Here is a 17,635-nt window from a genome sequence, read left to right as displayed (position 1 = left end):
TCAACTGATAATGTAGATGTTTATTTTTAAGTTTGTATTTTTATCTATTTAAATTTTCACAGTTGCAGGAAATTATGGGGCAGGATCAGACAATTATTTAATGACAGTAAATGTTGAGATTCAAAAAGTTAAAGCTTTGTAAGCATTAAAACACAAACTGTCAATATCCCATGTCAAAATATACAAAGTAAATATCCTTAAATCAAACTCTAATAAGTTCTCAGTCAGCATTTTTCTTACTTTCCCTGTCTGTAAACTTTGATTATCCTTGATGGAAATATTTTTTTTGGTGGGTTTGTGTGTGTACAGTGAAATCGACTTTTAACCACATTTACTGATAAAAATCTAATCCTTCCAAGCAAGAGTAGGCCCTGAAGTATGCTCTCCCCTACACCAGCATATCTCAAGTGAGGGAGGATATGCCGATTACCTCAGTATTTCCCCTTCCACTTTAGGGAGGACAGCATCGGGGCAATGCTAGTGCAGAATAGTTCTTCTGTGAAATGAGTATAACTGTAACTAGTAGCTTCCTACAGGGGCTCAAAAGAATGTTTTCCTTTAACTAATGAAACAATGATAAATGATTACCAGTTACTTAGAGATTTAAAATTATTTGTGATCCTTTCAGAGCTCACCAGCTAACCAGCCATGACACAGGTGGCCAGATGAAGTTCACTAGTTCTAATGAAGGCTCATCAAGGAACAGTTGGGCCTTGTAGGATGTGGAAGTCTTAGATAACAAATGTTAACAGCCTAGGGTAGACAAGGCGGTGTGCTTTTAACACATGTTAAACTGGTAGAGTTAAAGCCTTAGGACCTTTGAAGTGAGAGTCCCTACATTTAAAGTTCATTAGTTCTTACTTTGGTAAGAAAAATAAAATGAACCTGAGAAAGAGATGGAGTTCTCAGAGTCAAGACAGTAGGAATGTCACCTGTCATTTTCCCTGTTAAAAAACCAACAATCAACTTATCACTTTTAAAAAGAGAGTGTAATAACTCATCAATTCCGGAGCCCATACTGGTCTTACCATCACTCTTCAATTTTTAGTTTTAAACTATTTGAAAGAGAATGAAGATATTTTTTTTGCCATGATGTCAATCCACTCTGTCTCCGCACAGGTGGTGAATGCGTCACCCAAAGCCATAATCACAAATTGCAACCTTCTTAGCTCCTAAGAGGCTGACACCCTTAAAGTAAATAAACTACCTGGTTTGAGAGCACTTAGCTGGCCACAAAGATAATGTTTAACAGTGCATACAAACGAAGATTGTGTTTCATGTGAAATCAAATAATAGAAAGACAGATCCTACCTTTCATTGGATTGGGTCACAGAGGATGGAGGCTGATAGGGTATCAGAGTCAGTTTCCAAGCCAGAAGGGATTGTTGTGATCATCTAGTCAGCACACTTGCATAAGGAGCATCTTCTCCATTCCTCATGTGCAATCGGCATGTTTTGTTCCTTGGAGCTTAAAGAAATGCTAGGAGAGAGCGCAAACAAACATGCTAGCCTGTGCACCACATTCCTAAGGGTATGGGATCCGCTGACTAGGGTTAAGATTCAGCCACTAGTTGGCTAGTTCATATGCTGCAGTGAGTAGGATGTGCTATAGAGGGCTGCAAGTTCAAATTTTAGAGGAACAGCAAAATGCATCCGATCACATATCCTCCTTCATCTTGAGGTTGGCAGAATTCTTGCAGCAGAGGACACATCTACCAGAATTTCTGCTTCATCTTGCAGAATTTTCCTTGAATATAAATAATCTACAAGTGGGTCATATGCTGCATATTCTGAACAGTTAAGATTACCCATGGCAGAATATTAGTGCACAGAACATTAAAATACATAAATAAATAAAATATGTACCTGGAATATCAACAGAAGACTACTGAGTAGGAGTTGGGAGGCTGGTATTACCTCTGTACTCTGCATTAGTGTGTCCAGTTCTGGTGTGCATACTTCAAAAAGGATGTTCATAAGCTGGAAAGGGTTCAGAAGAGGGCTACAAGAATTATTCAAAGTCTGGAAGACATGCCTTACAATGAGAGAGTTAAGAAACTATCTATTTAGATCAGTGGTCCCCAAACTGTGGGATATGCTCCCTTATGGGGGCACAGAGGAACTTTTGGGAGGGTGCGGTGGGGCCCAGGCCAGCCTCCCTTCCCTGGGCCGCTCCCAGCTGTGGCCCCACTCCCAGCTGTGGCCCCAGCTGCTGCTCCCAGTCTCTGGCCCTCTTCCCAGCCCCAGTGGGGCCCAGAAAGATTACATTACAGGTAAGGCGGGGGTGCAACATAAAACATTTGGGGACCACTGGTTTAGATAAACCAAGAGAAGATGAAGAAGTGGTTTGTTCACAATCTACAAGTATCTACATGGGGAAGAGATTTCTAATAGTAGATGGCTCTTTAATCTAGCAAAACAAGCAAACAAAAAGGCATAAGATGATACAGTAGTTGGAAGATGAAGCTAGACAAATTCAGGATAGAAATAAGGCACATATTTTAACAGTGAGGATAATTAACAATTGGAACAAGCCATCTATAGGTGTGGTGGATTCTCCTTCACTTGGTGTCTTTAAATCAAGACTGAATATCCTTCTAAAAATAAATGCTCTAGCTCAAACAAGTTTTAAGCTTGATATAGAATTTACTGGGTGAGATTTTATGACCCTTCTGACCTTAAAATCTGTTAACTTTTAACTTCTTCCACTCCCTTCCCCCATTTTATTTTATTTCAGCCTTGTTATATACATTTGCAATTACAGCTTGTTGATTTTGCAGAAAGCACAAAACTGCACTTTTCCCCTGGTCATTAAATTATAAGCAGTCTTTAAAATTAAATGGATCTGAACAAACCCCAAATTTTGGGGCTGTTCAATTCTAGAATGAAACCTCACCATTCAGGCTAATGTCAGCTTCTCAGCATTTCTGCTATAAACTTAGTAACTAATAATTTTGAATGCTTCAAATTTGTGTGTGTCCAACTTGGGACATGTTAAAGGGGCCTGATTTTTAGAAAGTCCTGAGCATTTCCCTAGTGAAAATCAGGTCCTTTTAAGGTGTCTCAAATTGGGCACCCAAAGTCACCAGTCACTTAAAAAAATTGCTCTCTTATTCAAATAAAAAAGCCTCTTGTGCTCCCGAAGTCCTGCTGCTGTGGCTCATTAGATTGGTATAAAATCATTCACAGAAAGTTCACAATCCAAACGCAGGTGTTCTGTTTCACAAGAGTTCATGACATTTAGTTGGAGTTTCAGGTCCACCCAAAACTCAAGCAAATGCTGGCAAAACTCACCCATTCCCTAATGAACTTTTCCTTTGGCAGAAGATTTTTAAAGCAAGAAATGGTGGGTATGTTCAATTTATAGACAGTACAGTCAGGTTAAGGGAATTAAGTCTGATTCAAGAAGTGACAGAGAAGATAGGACAGCATCCAAGATAGTCTGCTCAGAAACTCGTACCTTACACAAGGAAGGAGGGTGGGGAAGACTGACTAAAGTACAAAAAGCATTTAACCAAATAATATCAGCATGGAATACTACAAAGTGGAGCTCTCAGATTTATTTTATTGCTAAGCAAGTGTTTTATGCTCAAACTTTCATAGGTTATCACAACCTTGAGATAAACTTTACGAACTGGGTATATTCCTGTCTTTTGAGTCAGTGTTTCTCCTCACCCACACTTACGAAACAAGATCCTCCCCTGTGTTGGAGCAGCTTTCTGCCACGCCACTAGTACAAAGCTATCCTCAGCCCAGTGGATCCAACCCATAGAGAGCTCACCTGCATAAGGGGATCCTCCACTGACCTTCCGGGACCTTCAGGCCATTGGCATGCAGTTCAAGTTAGAGTAGCCAATTTACACCAGGGAAGCAGACTGGTGCAGAATGACCCAGGCTTGAAAGACTGCAAACGTGTCTTAAACTCACTGGAATAGATTAGGCCTATTTTATAGCACCCTCCTCCTGTTGGACCGAGCTTTACTCTACTGAGTCAGCTCACTCCCTGCACTACCCCTTGTCTATGTTTCTCAAGGAATCCAGGGAAACCATTTTCAGCTGGAGCAGTTTCTTTAACTGAGCCTCTTAACAAACACAGTCCCACCTCCCTCAGACTCTTACTTCAAAGTCTGTGTTCAAATGTACAAAGTCTGTGTGAGCGCAGCAGTCCCGTCCCCAACCTCTCATACCACTAATTCCCACAGCAAGTTTACCTGGCTCTTGCCTCAGCCCTCCATGGCTCCCCAGTAGTCTCCCCTCTTGTCTATCTGGTTTTCTGAAGCAGTTCCTTTCAGTAGTCGTGCCACTGTCAGTACACTGGACACAGCACCCAGGCACTTCCACAGTCCCTCCCCTCCCCCTCATTGTTGCTGCCCTCTTTTATAAGGGCAGCTAAGTAATTCCATCTCTTTCCTCAGATACAGGGGGTGAACTAATCAGGCAGCCAGGCCAGCTCCAGGGCTCTGACCCCAGAGGAATGTTATCCCTTACTCCTTCACATCCACCGGTGGATAGATCCTGCTGAGTTGTGCTGAGCAGTCCTTGGCCACAGTGGAGGATTTGGCCTATTGTGTATATTCTCTGCCTAATAAGAAGTGTCATTATAGTTTCAAATCCACTGCAAGTCCATCTGCTTAGAGATGGGCTTCAGTTGCTCAGTTCCAACGGAGATACAAAAGTAAGGGGTATTAAATCTAGGAGTTTGTTTGGGCCACATCTCTATTTCTGTGAGATATGAAAGGTTTATGTTCTTGCTGGAAATACAGAAGTCATCATGTGAGTGAGCAAACAGGCAAGGGAGTGTATTTTGCTTATAACTAAAGAGGAAAATGATTAAATTGAGTGGAATGGTGTTCCAGCTCCTTCTTGAAATCCTTTGCTTCTGTTTCAGCTCAAATGTACTTACAGATTCCCTAGGGCTTTTCACACAATGGGACCTGCACTATGATCTTTGTAGTTGTTGGGAATGCTCTTGAGGCTTGCTGTGCAGAAAACAGATGGCAGAGAGAGAGAGAGAGAGAGAGAGGAAGACCACTTCCAAGAGGAAGGAGGGGGAAGAAGAGAAGGAGAATTGGGTGGGGGCGGGGGAGAGGGAAGGCAGAGTGTGGAGAAGAGAACACAAAGGAAATTGGGGAGAGTGGATAGAGAAGTGAGAGTATGGGGTATTAGTGAGAATAAAGAGAGAGCAAGGGCAAGAGAGAAGAGAAAGTGAAGAGATCTGGGGGTGGGGGGTGTAGAGAAGGGGAGAGTGAAAGGAGCAGAGAAGAAGGAAGTCAAGAGTATTAGAGAGAGAAGAAGGAAGTGAGGATGAACTACAAAGAGCAGACAGTGTGGATGGCTGAGATCTCTGCTCTGTTCTATCATTTGCACGGTTGTTTTATTTTAGGGGGTCCGAAAGTTGGCAACCCAAAGTGCAGACCATTCTCCTCTCCTCCCTTAATCACCCACAGATGTAACTGAAGTCACTGGGAACTGTAGGGGCTCTGTACTTCTGAATGATCAGGCTGCAGGTTTATCAATTTGAACATCCAAAAATGAATGTATCCAGTAGAAGTGGATGCTCCATAATTATTATACATTTATATGTTGTTCAGCATCAACAGGTTAAATTCACCCCTGATTTGACTCCACTTTCTTCAGTAAAGTTACACCCAAGGATGAATATGGCCCAATACTATATGTTTTTGCAGTGGCTAATGCATGTTCCAAACAATTAATGTGTGTCACATTTATTTTGATTTTTTGGTTTGTATTTGCCATTGGTAGCTACCTCTAAATGGAAAAGTTGAGTAACTAGGATCGATTTAGACAAAACATGAAATATTCTGCTGACTCCTTTGGAATCAAATTAATAAAACACTTGTTATCTGTGACACTCCCAGAGTAGAGCCCCCTGTCTACTCTGTGCTATAATCTTCTGTGCTGAATTGAAGGGAAGATTTCTTTGACAGTGTAACACAATAGGTGTCTGTCAGAAAATCTCTAATGGCACAAAATATTTTGGCAATGGCACAAAATGGTACCATATTTTATGCACAAACAGTATGAAATCCTGACACCATTTAAGTCAATGGTAGTTTTGCCATTAACTTCAGTGGGTATGTCTACACTGCACACTGAGTTTGGGCTTTGATTCAGGTTTGAGCCCAAGCCTGCCTTCTGTCCCTACACAAATCCGTCTGAGTTGCATCAGCGAGCACTCTGGACTCTGGTCCTAGGATATGCTGGTGGGCTGGGTCAGAGCCCAAGTCCCCCTGAGACTCTGGTCCCAGCACTGTCATTTTGCAGCGTGCACACAGCTCAAGATGCACACCTGAGTTAGAAGGTCTGCGTAGTGACGATTGGATGTGTTAGCACAGCTGTGAGACCCAAGTTTAGCAATTGTAAGCCCGTGTTTACAATGCAATGTGGACATAGGCGCCGACTGCATGGGTGCTCCGGGGCTGGAACACCCACGGGGAAAAATTAGTGGGTGCTCTGCACCCACCGGCAGCCAAGCTCACCCCGCCTCTTCCCCGCTTCCTCCCTTGAGCGTGCCATGTTCCTGCTCCTCTCCCTCCCTCCCAGCACTTCTGCCCACCACCAAACAGCTGTTTGGCGGTGTTCCAGGAGGGGGGGAGGAGCGGGGACACAGCGCGTTCATGGGAGGAGGCGAGGAAGAGGTGGGATGGGGAGTTGGGGAAGGGGGTGGAATGGGCGTGGGGTAGAGGCGGAGCAGGGGTGGGAAGAGGCAGGGCGAGGGTGGGGACTTGAGGGAAGGCTCATGGTTCTTGGACAGTGAGGCTAAAAATAGCAGGGTGGAGTTGAGGCTTGGGATGAATCTCAGGCTCTAACACCCCCCTGTCCTCCCAGCAGAGCCCAGGTTTCAGCGCAAGCCTGGACATCTACACTGCAATTTTTAACCTCGCTGCATGAGCCCATGACCCCGAGTCAGATGACCCAGTGTGGATGTATCTTGAGTCCACAAGCCTGGGTCTCACGGACCCGGGTTTACAATGCAGTGGGGCCAGACTTTCACCCATAGTGTGTAATGGAAGTTCCAATAGATGCCACAGTTCTCTGGCTGGTCTCCAGTAACTGTATTTTCGAATGGAACCAGTAGGAACTGGTGGGGGGGGGCGGGAAATCAGCTCAAATATCTAGATATATAAATACACAAATATCTAATGGCATAGTGGAGAGACAAAGGTTTTATCTGTAAGAGCAAGGGATGGATGCAGTATTCATGCATGGCCAGTGAAGCCCTGGTTGAGCTATGCAGGTCATCCCAAATGAGTGCCTATAAAACCTGTATATCATGGCACCCTAAATACCTCATACATTACAGATATACTATTTTTGACAAGTTTGGAAACGTTCTTAAAAGATGGTGGTGCTATTTTTCACATCTCTCTGCCTGTAAACTCAAGCATCCATATTGTTTACAGGAGTTTGACGGTACAAGTCTCCATGAGGGAGGGAAATAATAATACCTCTCTCTTGTATAGTGCTTTTCATCAGCAGATCTCAGAGTGCTTCCCAGGAGGTGGTCAGTATCACTATCCCCATTTTACAGATGGGGGAAGGAGGCACAGGGAGGTGAAGTGACTTGCCCAAGGTCGCCCAAGAGGGCAACAGTAGAGCTAGGGATAGAATCCAGGTCTCCTGAGTCCCAGTCCAGCTCTATCCACTAGGCTGCACTGCCTCAACTTCAGAACATTCTATTACCCAAAATAGCTTTTTCTATATATAAGTATCTTGATTTTTAAGGTCAGATATTTCCAAAACTTCTATGGTGGGAAGGGAAGGCTATTATTGAATTGAAAAACTGGGAGTCTCCCCTTTCCTGAGGTACCAGACACCCAATTTCTAGGCTGTGAGATGCAGGGCATTTAATCTGTCCCTGAACCAGGACTGAACAGTATTGTTCATTCTATCCCCGGGCCGGTGTTAATTTGCAAGGGAGGAAGAAGGAAATACTTTCCTGGCTTGTTATTTTATTTATTTATTTTCATGCCTGTTGGAGATGTCTCAGCGGTTTGGAATGTTAGAAATTGTTCAGAGTAGAATGATGAATGGTCACAATCACAGGTAAGGTGATCAAAGGCACATTGTAAAGGGAGAGCTGAAACTCCTGGCACAAAATTAATATCTAGAGGTGGGCTTAAGCCAGAACACTGGATCTAAACAACCCTGAAATCTGGGGTTTTTGAAATCCAGGTCTGAATTTTGGGGAGTAACCCAGTCTCTCTTAACAAGGGATAGTTTTTGGGTTGCAAGTGTATGAACTGGAGATTGATTTTCCCTAGTTGATCCCATTGCTGAAGTAAGAAGTCACATGCTGGTTGATTTAATCAGTCAATATAATAAATATTCAGGCGGGTACCACAATAAGACTTAATCTTTCACCTTCTCCTCCCCCTCATTGTCCTCATAAGGAAAAGGTCAAGCCAAGTTTCTGAATGAAGAAAAACTTTAAAACAACAACAACCACAACCACCACCCTAGTCCCACTCATTCAGAATGCAATACTCATCAGCTTTCATGGTTCAGAAATAATAATGGCATAAAACAGAAAGAAAATGCCGCACAAAGGTTTCAGTTTTGTACTAAAGAAAAAGCAGTCTCCTGTGTCCAGATTCTCCCATGTGTTCCACTCAAGATTCTGGCCATAGGTGGCCAGTGGAGAATTCCCCTTGCAGAGGAGAACTTTCCAGTGGTGTAAAGCTAATGGAGGTGGCATCAACTACTGATGGGTGCAGGGTTCTCCCCAGTGTTAGGCTTCTCAACTGCTCCAACTCTTGAGCCGGACAGCATAGGATCAGGGAGACACAAATAGATCTCTACTCCTTCCCTCATCCCTGCCAATCATGAGAGGGAATTAATCCCGTTTTATATTTGTTGATTTTGTGTTTTTACCACTGACCATTCATCAATTCACTTAAATAAGAGATGGCCCAAGCTGTAAAGTTTGGATCCCAAACCCATTGCAACCTCCCCAAAGACAAGGGCTTTGTGGATCTAGGGTATTGGAACCACTGTGGGTATGGACTTCCCTGAATTTTGTGGTATTCAGATCCAAAGTTTGGTTCATGATCCTCTCTAACTATAACTGCAAACACACATTTGTCACTCTTCTCTCAGGTAGGAAATGTACATAAGTGGTTAGAGGTTTAGAATTAGAGTATGTAAAAGGTCCATTCTTTACTTCTGGGAACTAATGTTTAAGACGAATATTTGTTCATAAGACTTGATCAGCTTTTGGTGAGCCCTGAGATAAATAAATGTTTACATTTTAATTACTCATTTCTGAATAAGGAAACAATGAAATAAGCAAACAAATTTGTGTGATTTTACAGTTATCTCCATCTAAACTCTCTATATGCATTTGCTTTTGGTTAATTTGCAACTTGTGTCATTTGAATATGGAAAATACACATCTAATTTTTAAAATCTTTTAACAGGAGATTTCAAAGTTTCCTGAGAAAGACTATACAGTATTAGGGGAAGGCGGAATCACCCTGAGTGGAGGTCAACGGGCAAGAATCTCACTAGCTAGGTGAATATTTTATCATCTGAATGGCTGACATGTCACATTTGGGAAACACAGTATGAACAGTTTAATGAAATGTGGACCTAATTCTGCCATACAGATATATGTGCATAACTCCAGTGAGAGCTGCATTTTAACACCAGAGATCAGATTTTTGTCCTGTGAAAATACAGGCATTTAAGATACATCTATATGTTCATTAATTTAGTTCAGAAATACCCAGAAGTTCAGCAAAAGATGAAAGTTTCCATAGCTAACTGAAACTGCCAGTTTAAAGTTCACAGCATGAAATGTTGATTGTCTGAGCACCAGAGAAATGCTTGTCATGTGCAAATAGAAATACGAAATATTTCAGCAACTGTCACCAGAGGGTTGCAAAGAGCTTTACACATTAAATAATTGAGAATCATAATGCTCTCAGAGGTTGTCAGCAGGGCCGGCTCCAGGTACCAGCCCACCAAGCATATGCTTGGGGCGGTGCCTGGAGGGGGGCGGCGCGGCGGGGTGCTCCGGCCCGAGAGCGGGGCCGCGACTGGGCTCGCCGCCCTCCCCGCGGCGCTCCTGCCGCCGGGGGCTCTCCGCCCTCCCCTTGGCACTCTGGTCGCCGGGGAGAGCAGAGAGCCGCGGCGGGCTCTCCGCCCTGCTCCCGGCACTCTGGCCGCCGGGGAGAGCGGAGAGCCCCGGCCGGGCTCGCCACCTTCCCCCCAGTGCTCTGGCCGCCGGGGAGAGCGGAGAGCCTTGGCTGGGCTCCCCGCCCTTCTCCCGGCACTCTGGCCGCCGGGGGCTCTCCGGCTTCCCCCCGGCGCTCTGGCCGCCGGGGAGAGAGGAGAGCCCCAGCCGGGCTCTCCGCCCTCCTCCCGGTGCTCTGGCCGCTGGGGAGAGCGGAGAGCCCCAGCCGGGCTCTCTGCCCTGCTCCCGGAGCTCTGGCCGCTGGGGGCTCTCCGCCCTCCTCCCGGCGCTCTGGCCGGCGGGGAGAGCAGAGCCGCGGCGGGCTTGCCGCTCTCCCCCTAGCGGATTGCTCGGCGCCCTCCCCTGCCGCGCTGGGAGAAGCCAGCTGGGCAAAAAAGCCAGAGCCGGCCCTGGTGGTCAGATATTGTCTCCATTTTCCAAAGAGGGAAACTGAGGCACTGAATGGTTAAAGCACACATTGTCAAAACAATGGTGAATGATTTTAGATGCCTGGGTTGGGTGAATTTTATCACAGGTGCAAGGCCTAATGTTCAGAGCTGCTGAGCACCCAAAAGTCTAGTTAAAGTTAATGAGAGCTGTGGGTGGCCAGAACTTCTGATTAAACAGGCCCTACGTTTCTCAGTTTGGCCATTCAAAATTAGTGGATACTTTCAAAAGTATGTATATATATATATATATATATATACTTATATATATATACTATAGCAGCAGACTAATGGACACAGGCAAGCTGATCACACAGCAGTAGACTCAAATTCAGTCATATGAGTTAAGTCATAAGTTTACTTTAATCATTCTTTAAATCAATTAAGTTATTTCATCAGGAAGGAAACAAATCAAACAAACGGTTAAAGGCCAGCTGCTAAAAATGCATGAGCATTACAAAATAAATAACCAGGGAATTGGACTGTTCTAGTGGCATGATACCACCACATGGCTATATCATCTGGGATTGTGATAAAAGCTCCCACTCCCAAGCAGACCGGGGTGTGTCAGAAGAGGAGTATTTGCTTTCTAGGAGAGGATGTACATGGTCTATTCAGTAATATGATAGCTGATTTAGAACGCAAAATTAGCATTTTCTTCAAAGCAGCTCTTCATTAACCTTCTAGCTTCAGGCTAGGTACTGTACTGTAAAAGGCTCTCAGAAGGGAGAGGGAGACAGGTTAAAAACAGTCAGACTTAAACAGTTATTTAGAATCAATGTAATAAAAGCCATGTCACTGAAACCTAACAGAGCAAAACAGCACAATATAATACTTAAAAAGGTAGCAAACAGTTAGAGAAGAGCCTGAGTCAGAGATGTTCATCTCCAGATCTGGATCTAGACCCACATTTCTCCAAAATGGTTCGATCTGAGGTTTTGGTCTGAAACCACCTGGCACGTAAGAGTTCAATAATATTTTAGGAAAATCTGCTAGACAGTTTTCCACAAAGCTATGATTTTGTACTGAATTGTGGCTGGCGTTTGCATGTGTGCATAAGAGGGATAGCCACAATTGCATTCTCAGCACTCAGAGCACAAGGCCTGATCCCTGGAAGTGGCTCTGCGATGCAAACCACTTCAAAGGAGACAAAGCAAAGACCTTACCTCCTCTCCACACAAGCCAGCAGAGTGATCCCTCATAAGGTGTTGCACAGTGGCTGTGCTTCCTAGGACTTCAGTGTCTCTCATGCTGTCCCTAGGGCTGTGTTCTAAACATTTATTCAATCGAGAGACAACCCTCCCAATAAAATTGTTGAGGAAGAATTTTGTTTTTAAAGATACGTATGGTTTGCTTATTTCCCCCCTTATTTAAGATGGACATCTATTAAATAACAATTAAGGATTAAGCTCAAAGAAATATCATATTTGGTATAAAAGAATTAAACCACCCAAACTAGTCAATGCACCCTTGGGGGAAGCTGCAAAGGAATAACCAGGGGATGGGGCTACAAGGTGGGTGAGGTAATATATTTTATTGGACCAACTAATTACCTCACCCACCTTGTCTCTCTAATATCCTGGAACCAACATGGCTACAACAACACTGCATACAGGGGAAGGGGAAGCAGACTGAATTCTCTCAATTATTCTCCGGAATCTGAGCTTTTCTTAAAAGAAGTCTCTAGCTGGTGTAGTTGTGAAGAAAAACACCTTCAAAATATGAAGCAGTGTAACCAAATGCAGTGATGTCTGCCTGGGTTTGCAGAGCCTGAAACAATAGTTTTGACATGTGAACTGCCCCATTCATTTCAGTGGGTGTCAGTGATGATTGGTTAACAATCAGGTAACAATGTTGAAATTTAAAGTATACCAATGCTCAAAACACACAAGGCAGAAGTAAGATCATATTATGAAGACATAGACCAGCATTTCTCAAACACTGGGCATGCTCCAGTGCGGGTGAGGTGAAAGATACATATATTAAGACGTGGAGGCCTTTAGAACACTTGGCAGAGTTGCAAGTAGGCAGAGGGCATGGCTAATTCAACTTTCCTGAAGGGAGCATGCCTCATCTTTCGAAAGTTTGCGGAATGCTGAACTGAAGTATAAACCATTCAGATTTCCATAAAAACTATCAGACTGATTAAATACCTTCCCAAACTTTGTGTACAGCCATGTTTATAAACGTCCAAAGGAACTCTGGTCAATTCCTGGAATGTCATATGATTGACTTTATCAATCTACTGTTGTGTGATCAGCTTGCCAATAGGCATTAGTCTTCAGCTGTATAATTATATTTTTAAAATTAAAAAAGTCACAAAGACAGTATAGGCAACATCCAATATATAGCGCTGAGCTGAACTCTACCATTAACGTAGGAAGTAAGTTATAAACTTGCCAACAGTTGAAAATGTCAAGAAAATATGATTACTGTGCAGTCACTACATCAAAATGTACAATAAGTGAATTCAATCATAATAGAAGGTCTTTCAGTAAAATTACCTATACTATTGGCAGAATATACTATTCATGTTTTTAGTGGCTATATGTTTTTCATATTATGTTTGTTCAAGATAACTGTTTAGAAACAAATGTTAAAAGATTTTTAAGTACTTTAAATGGAAGTAAAATCCAATTTTCAGGGTTTTCTTAATTATTTCTTTGTACTAATTTATAGCATCATGTTTTACAATCACACAATAAGACAAAGGGCCTGCTCCTGCTCCCATTGACGTCAATGGCAAAACTCTTGTTCACTTTAGTGGGGGCAGGGTTGGGCTCCAGTGTCCAGCTCAGGATCATTACAGTCTAAGATTCTGACCCTGCAAATACTTAGGCACTGGTGAAGATCAAGCATGTGAGTAGTCCTACTGATGTTAAGCTGCTGTTTGCAGGATTGGGACCTAAGATTCTCATACTGGACCTTGCAGTCCATTTACTATAAAGCACTTTACAAGATTGAGCCCTATGGTCCCATAATTCTGTAAGCCTTCTACAGAGAAAGAGCTTGATATCAGTGGACTTTGGAACAGGTCCATAATTCCTGTTAAACTGAGCAAGCATCCTACACGCACAGCGCTTGCAAGAGTAGGCCTTAAACAGGTCTTTAAAAGACCCAAAGTAAAAGACACAGTAAAGGTGGTTGTGCAGTTTCTTTTGATTACATGAAATTCCATGAAAATTACTTTACTGTGCAAACTACCCTGCTATAAAGAAAGGCTTTATTAAAAGGTGAATTATAAACCTATTTAATTCTGAACACTGATTCCCTGTAAATAAGCAGTCTAGATTCTTATGTCTATTAATTACAGCTCTTATGAGATTCAATTTTAAAAGCATGCGTTATAAATTAAACTTAAATTGAACTGGTAGATAGTAATGAAAGCTAATTTCATTTCCATTTCCTCTGTTTAGAGCAGTGTACAAAGATGCTGATTTGTATCTCCTGGATTCTCCTTTTGGCTATTTAGATATTTTAACAGAAAAAGAAATATTTGAAAGGTACTGTATTTTTTCCAAGGTTTGTTTCTGGATGTTCTGTCAAGCAGCACAATGCAAAGCACAAATCCAAGAAAGAAAACACTCCCTCATCTATTTGTCACAGAATTTATATAAATATGACCAAAATATAGAAGTGGTCAAAATGATACATAGTTTTTAGGAATCATTTTGGATGCTGAATCCAAAGCCATGTGACAATATATCACCTTTTGGCTAGCAGGCATCGTATACTCATTAAACCTGCCCATACAGTAATTGGACATATTGTAACTCCTATAGCTTATTCATCCCCAGATACAGTTATATATTCTCTCTCTCTCTCTCTCTCTCTCTCAAATTACACATACAATATAATAGTGAGTGTGTGCACACATGACAAGTGCTCGTGGCATATTATCTTTAATAGTTTAAATAGTTATCAACTGTTTCATGGGTGTTGATGTTCATAGAAAATAGTATTTTGTCCTTTTTTGTGTAAACCCCAACAGGCTGGTCACACAAAAGGACCCACTGACTATCTGGAAAGGTGAGATTGACAGCAGACTGGGCAAGCACATATGTACCTAAAGGACCCCCCCCATAGGTCAATTATACAATAATCCCCTGCTCTCCATGAAGTTTCCCAGTTACATCTGTGTGGTGTATGAAAGTTTTGCATGGCTGCAAGTGGGGAACTTACAAGCAGCTCAGCTGTGCCAGCCTAACTAGAGGCCAGCGTCCATTCTTCTGCTCACCCCCCTGGTAACCCAGACGAACACTAATTGTGTGTTCCACACACTTCTCTGCCCTATAAAAGCAAATGGAATAAGAATGGAAGTGATGAAAGTAATATGAAAGCACGGAGAGGAAATATTGAATAATTGCCCTGGTTTTAAAATGTATATAATTCTTTTGTTTTTTGTAGCTGTGTTTGCAAGTTGATGGCAAATAAAACTAGAATCCTGGTGACTTCAAAACTGGAACATTTAAGGACAGCTGACAAAATATTAATTTTACATGAAGGGACCAGCTATTTCTATGGAACATTTTCTGAACTTCAGGCTCAGCGGCCTGACTTCAGCTCAAAGCTGATGGGATTTGATTCTTTTGATCAGTTCAGTCCAGAGAGAAGAAACTCAATTCTGAATGAAGCTCTCCGACGGTTTTCCATTGATGGAGATGGAGTGGGTTCCCGAAATGAATCCAAGAAGCAATCTTTTAAACAAACTACTGATTTCAATGAAAAAAGAAAGAACTCCATCATTATTAATCCACTTAATGCTAGCAGAAAGTTTTCGATAATACAGAAAGCCCCAGCACAGGCCAATGGGATAGAAGAAGGTTATAGTGAGCCACCAGAAAGAAGGTTGTCTCTGGTGCCCGATTCTGAACAGGGTGAGGCCATTCTGCCTCGGAGCAATTTACTGACCACAGGGCCCATGTTCCATGGACAGAGGAGGCAGTCTGTGCTGAACTTGATGACCCGTACCTCAATTAGCCAGGGACAAAGCTTTTACAAAAAGGGGAGTACATCTGTACGTAAAATGTCGATGGTCCCCCAGTCTAACCTGTCTCCCGAGAGAGACATCTATGCTAGGCGCTTGTCTAAAGACAGCGTCTTGGACATAAGTGATGAGATTAATGAAGAAGATCTGAAGGTATGTGCTGATTTGTATTGCCCTTCTTTTTAGATGGAATACTTTGCTGATAGCATTGAGCACTACAGTCCTTCTATGTTTTCCACCTTCCTTGTAATGAATTATGTGGTACTGCTCTGTAGAGTGTCCTTTATTTTTCTGTCTCAAATACCAGTTTGAAATTTAGTTAAAGAACTTATATATAATCTGAAAGACTGACTCTAGGAGGACTCTTTTATTGCAATATCACTGCATCAGACCCTCAAGAATAGCTCCTGTCTACTTTTCAGATTTTATAACAAGTCATGTACAATTTTTGAAAACCATCTATTCCCTTACAGTTACCGACTTGTAAGAGTAATTATGTGGAAATCAAATTTGAAACTAAAGTTTGTGTGGTTTTTAAACTAAGAATCAAGAATAGACATTTGAAACATTAACTCATGGAATAAATTAAACCAACTGGAATAGTTACACACATTGAATGTAGCTATTCAATATTGCAGCTGATTAGGCTACAAGTTGATAGTGTTTGATTTATAAAAAAAAATGAACAAATTTCACATGGTGATGCAGACACTGGAGAGAAGATTATGCTGGATTAGTTATAGTATAATGGAGTTTCTGGTAATAACTTTGTAGTTAAAACACGATGAGATTTGCACTTAAAACAGGTCTAAAATATCTCTATTTCACTTTTTAATGAATGAATTTCATTTCCAAGTTTGGCAAAGTTGTTCTTTGGAGGACAACTGATGTTTTCTAGGTCACTTTCTGAATGAAAATTTTGTACTTTTATTATTATTATTGTTACCATAGTGCCTAGGAGCCCTACTCATGGATACAGCTATGTGCTGTATACAATGAAGAAATGCTTAAAGCTCGTTATTATTTAAAATTTAGCATTTCTCACCTTTTCTTTTGCCTGAGTGATCTTAGTAGAACAGAGGTTCCTCAAAGTTTCTGTATTGTTGAATTTCTTTGAAAGCTCATGTGTAGGTAATGTTTGAAGAAATTAAGACATAATTAAGCTATGTTTTTAGCAATGGTGTGTTGATCTGAGCATTGTTATTATCAGGCTGTATCAACAGCTCAAGTGATTTTTAAGTGGTGTCTTTATGCAAGAGGTAACTCAACAATTATTTTGCACTGTGTGAATAACTGATTTTTGGTTTGGTGACCAAACTAAAAAAAAAAAAAAAAAAAAAAAAAAAAAAAAAAATTAAATTGTTTCAGGTCAAACAAAATGTTTTGTTTCTTTTGATTTTTTTTAACCTTTAAAAAAAATCAATATGGATATAACATTCTAAATGGATTTCAAATGGGAAAGTCAAAATGAAAAATTTAGAATTTTCTTTATTTTTTCTTCTTCTTTTTCAGCAGAAACAATTCAGCAAATTCTGTATGAATTTGTGAAATGTTTTGGTTAACCTGAATATTCATTTTTCAGTAAAAGGTTTCACCTGAAAAATGTCACTCCTGCCCACAATTACCATCCCTCTTCTCCAGTCAAGCTGAATGCTGCATTTCTGTCACTTAAAATGAATCAGTGCAGGAGGGATTGTTATCACATATCAATAGTTCTTATGGGTAGAGGTGGTCATTCTAACCATGTTCTTATTTATTATCTTGGCAGGAATGTTTTATTGATGATGCAGAAAGCATGAGTGCTGTTACTACTTGGAATACATATTACAGATACATGACCACCCACAAAAGCTTGACTTTTGTGCTAATTTTGTGTGTAGTAATCTTTTTAATTGAGGTAAGACTATTCTGCTTGTAAAATCATGTTATGTTTGTTCAGATTGAGCATTTTTTTGTTTCAAATATAGAAGTATTTAGTGTCAACATTTTTGCATATGCATTTTT

At 41.6% G+C, this 17,635-nt stretch overlaps 1 protein-coding gene across 2 annotated transcripts in view; it reads left to right on the top strand.

Annotated features, from left to right (window-relative positions):
- The window catches only part of CFTR (CF transmembrane conductance regulator), a 136,441-nt gene that overhangs the window by 53,286 nt on the left and 65,520 nt on the right, over positions 1 to 17,635 (top strand). The window contains exons 12-15 of one of the 2 annotated variants that reach the window (XM_054023592.1): positions 9,441 to 9,535; positions 14,061 to 14,147; positions 15,052 to 15,784; positions 17,400 to 17,528. In XM_054023592.1, coding sequence (XP_053879567.1) covers positions 9,441 to 9,535; positions 14,061 to 14,147; positions 15,052 to 15,784; positions 17,400 to 17,528 — 1,044 coding nt within the window. The remainder of the gene's footprint in view (positions 1 to 9,440; positions 9,536 to 14,060; positions 14,148 to 15,051; positions 15,785 to 17,399; positions 17,529 to 17,635) is intronic. The other variant, XM_054023602.1, reaches the window with a different exon arrangement.

This window comes from Malaclemys terrapin, chromosome 1 (genome assembly GCF_027887155.1).
Source record: "Malaclemys terrapin pileata isolate rMalTer1 chromosome 1, rMalTer1.hap1, whole genome shotgun sequence".
Classification (NCBI taxonomy): domain Eukaryota; kingdom Metazoa; phylum Chordata; order Testudines; family Emydidae; genus Malaclemys; species Malaclemys terrapin.
The sequence above is the reverse complement of the archived record's forward strand: the minus strand, read 5'-3'. Positions and strand labels throughout refer to the sequence as shown.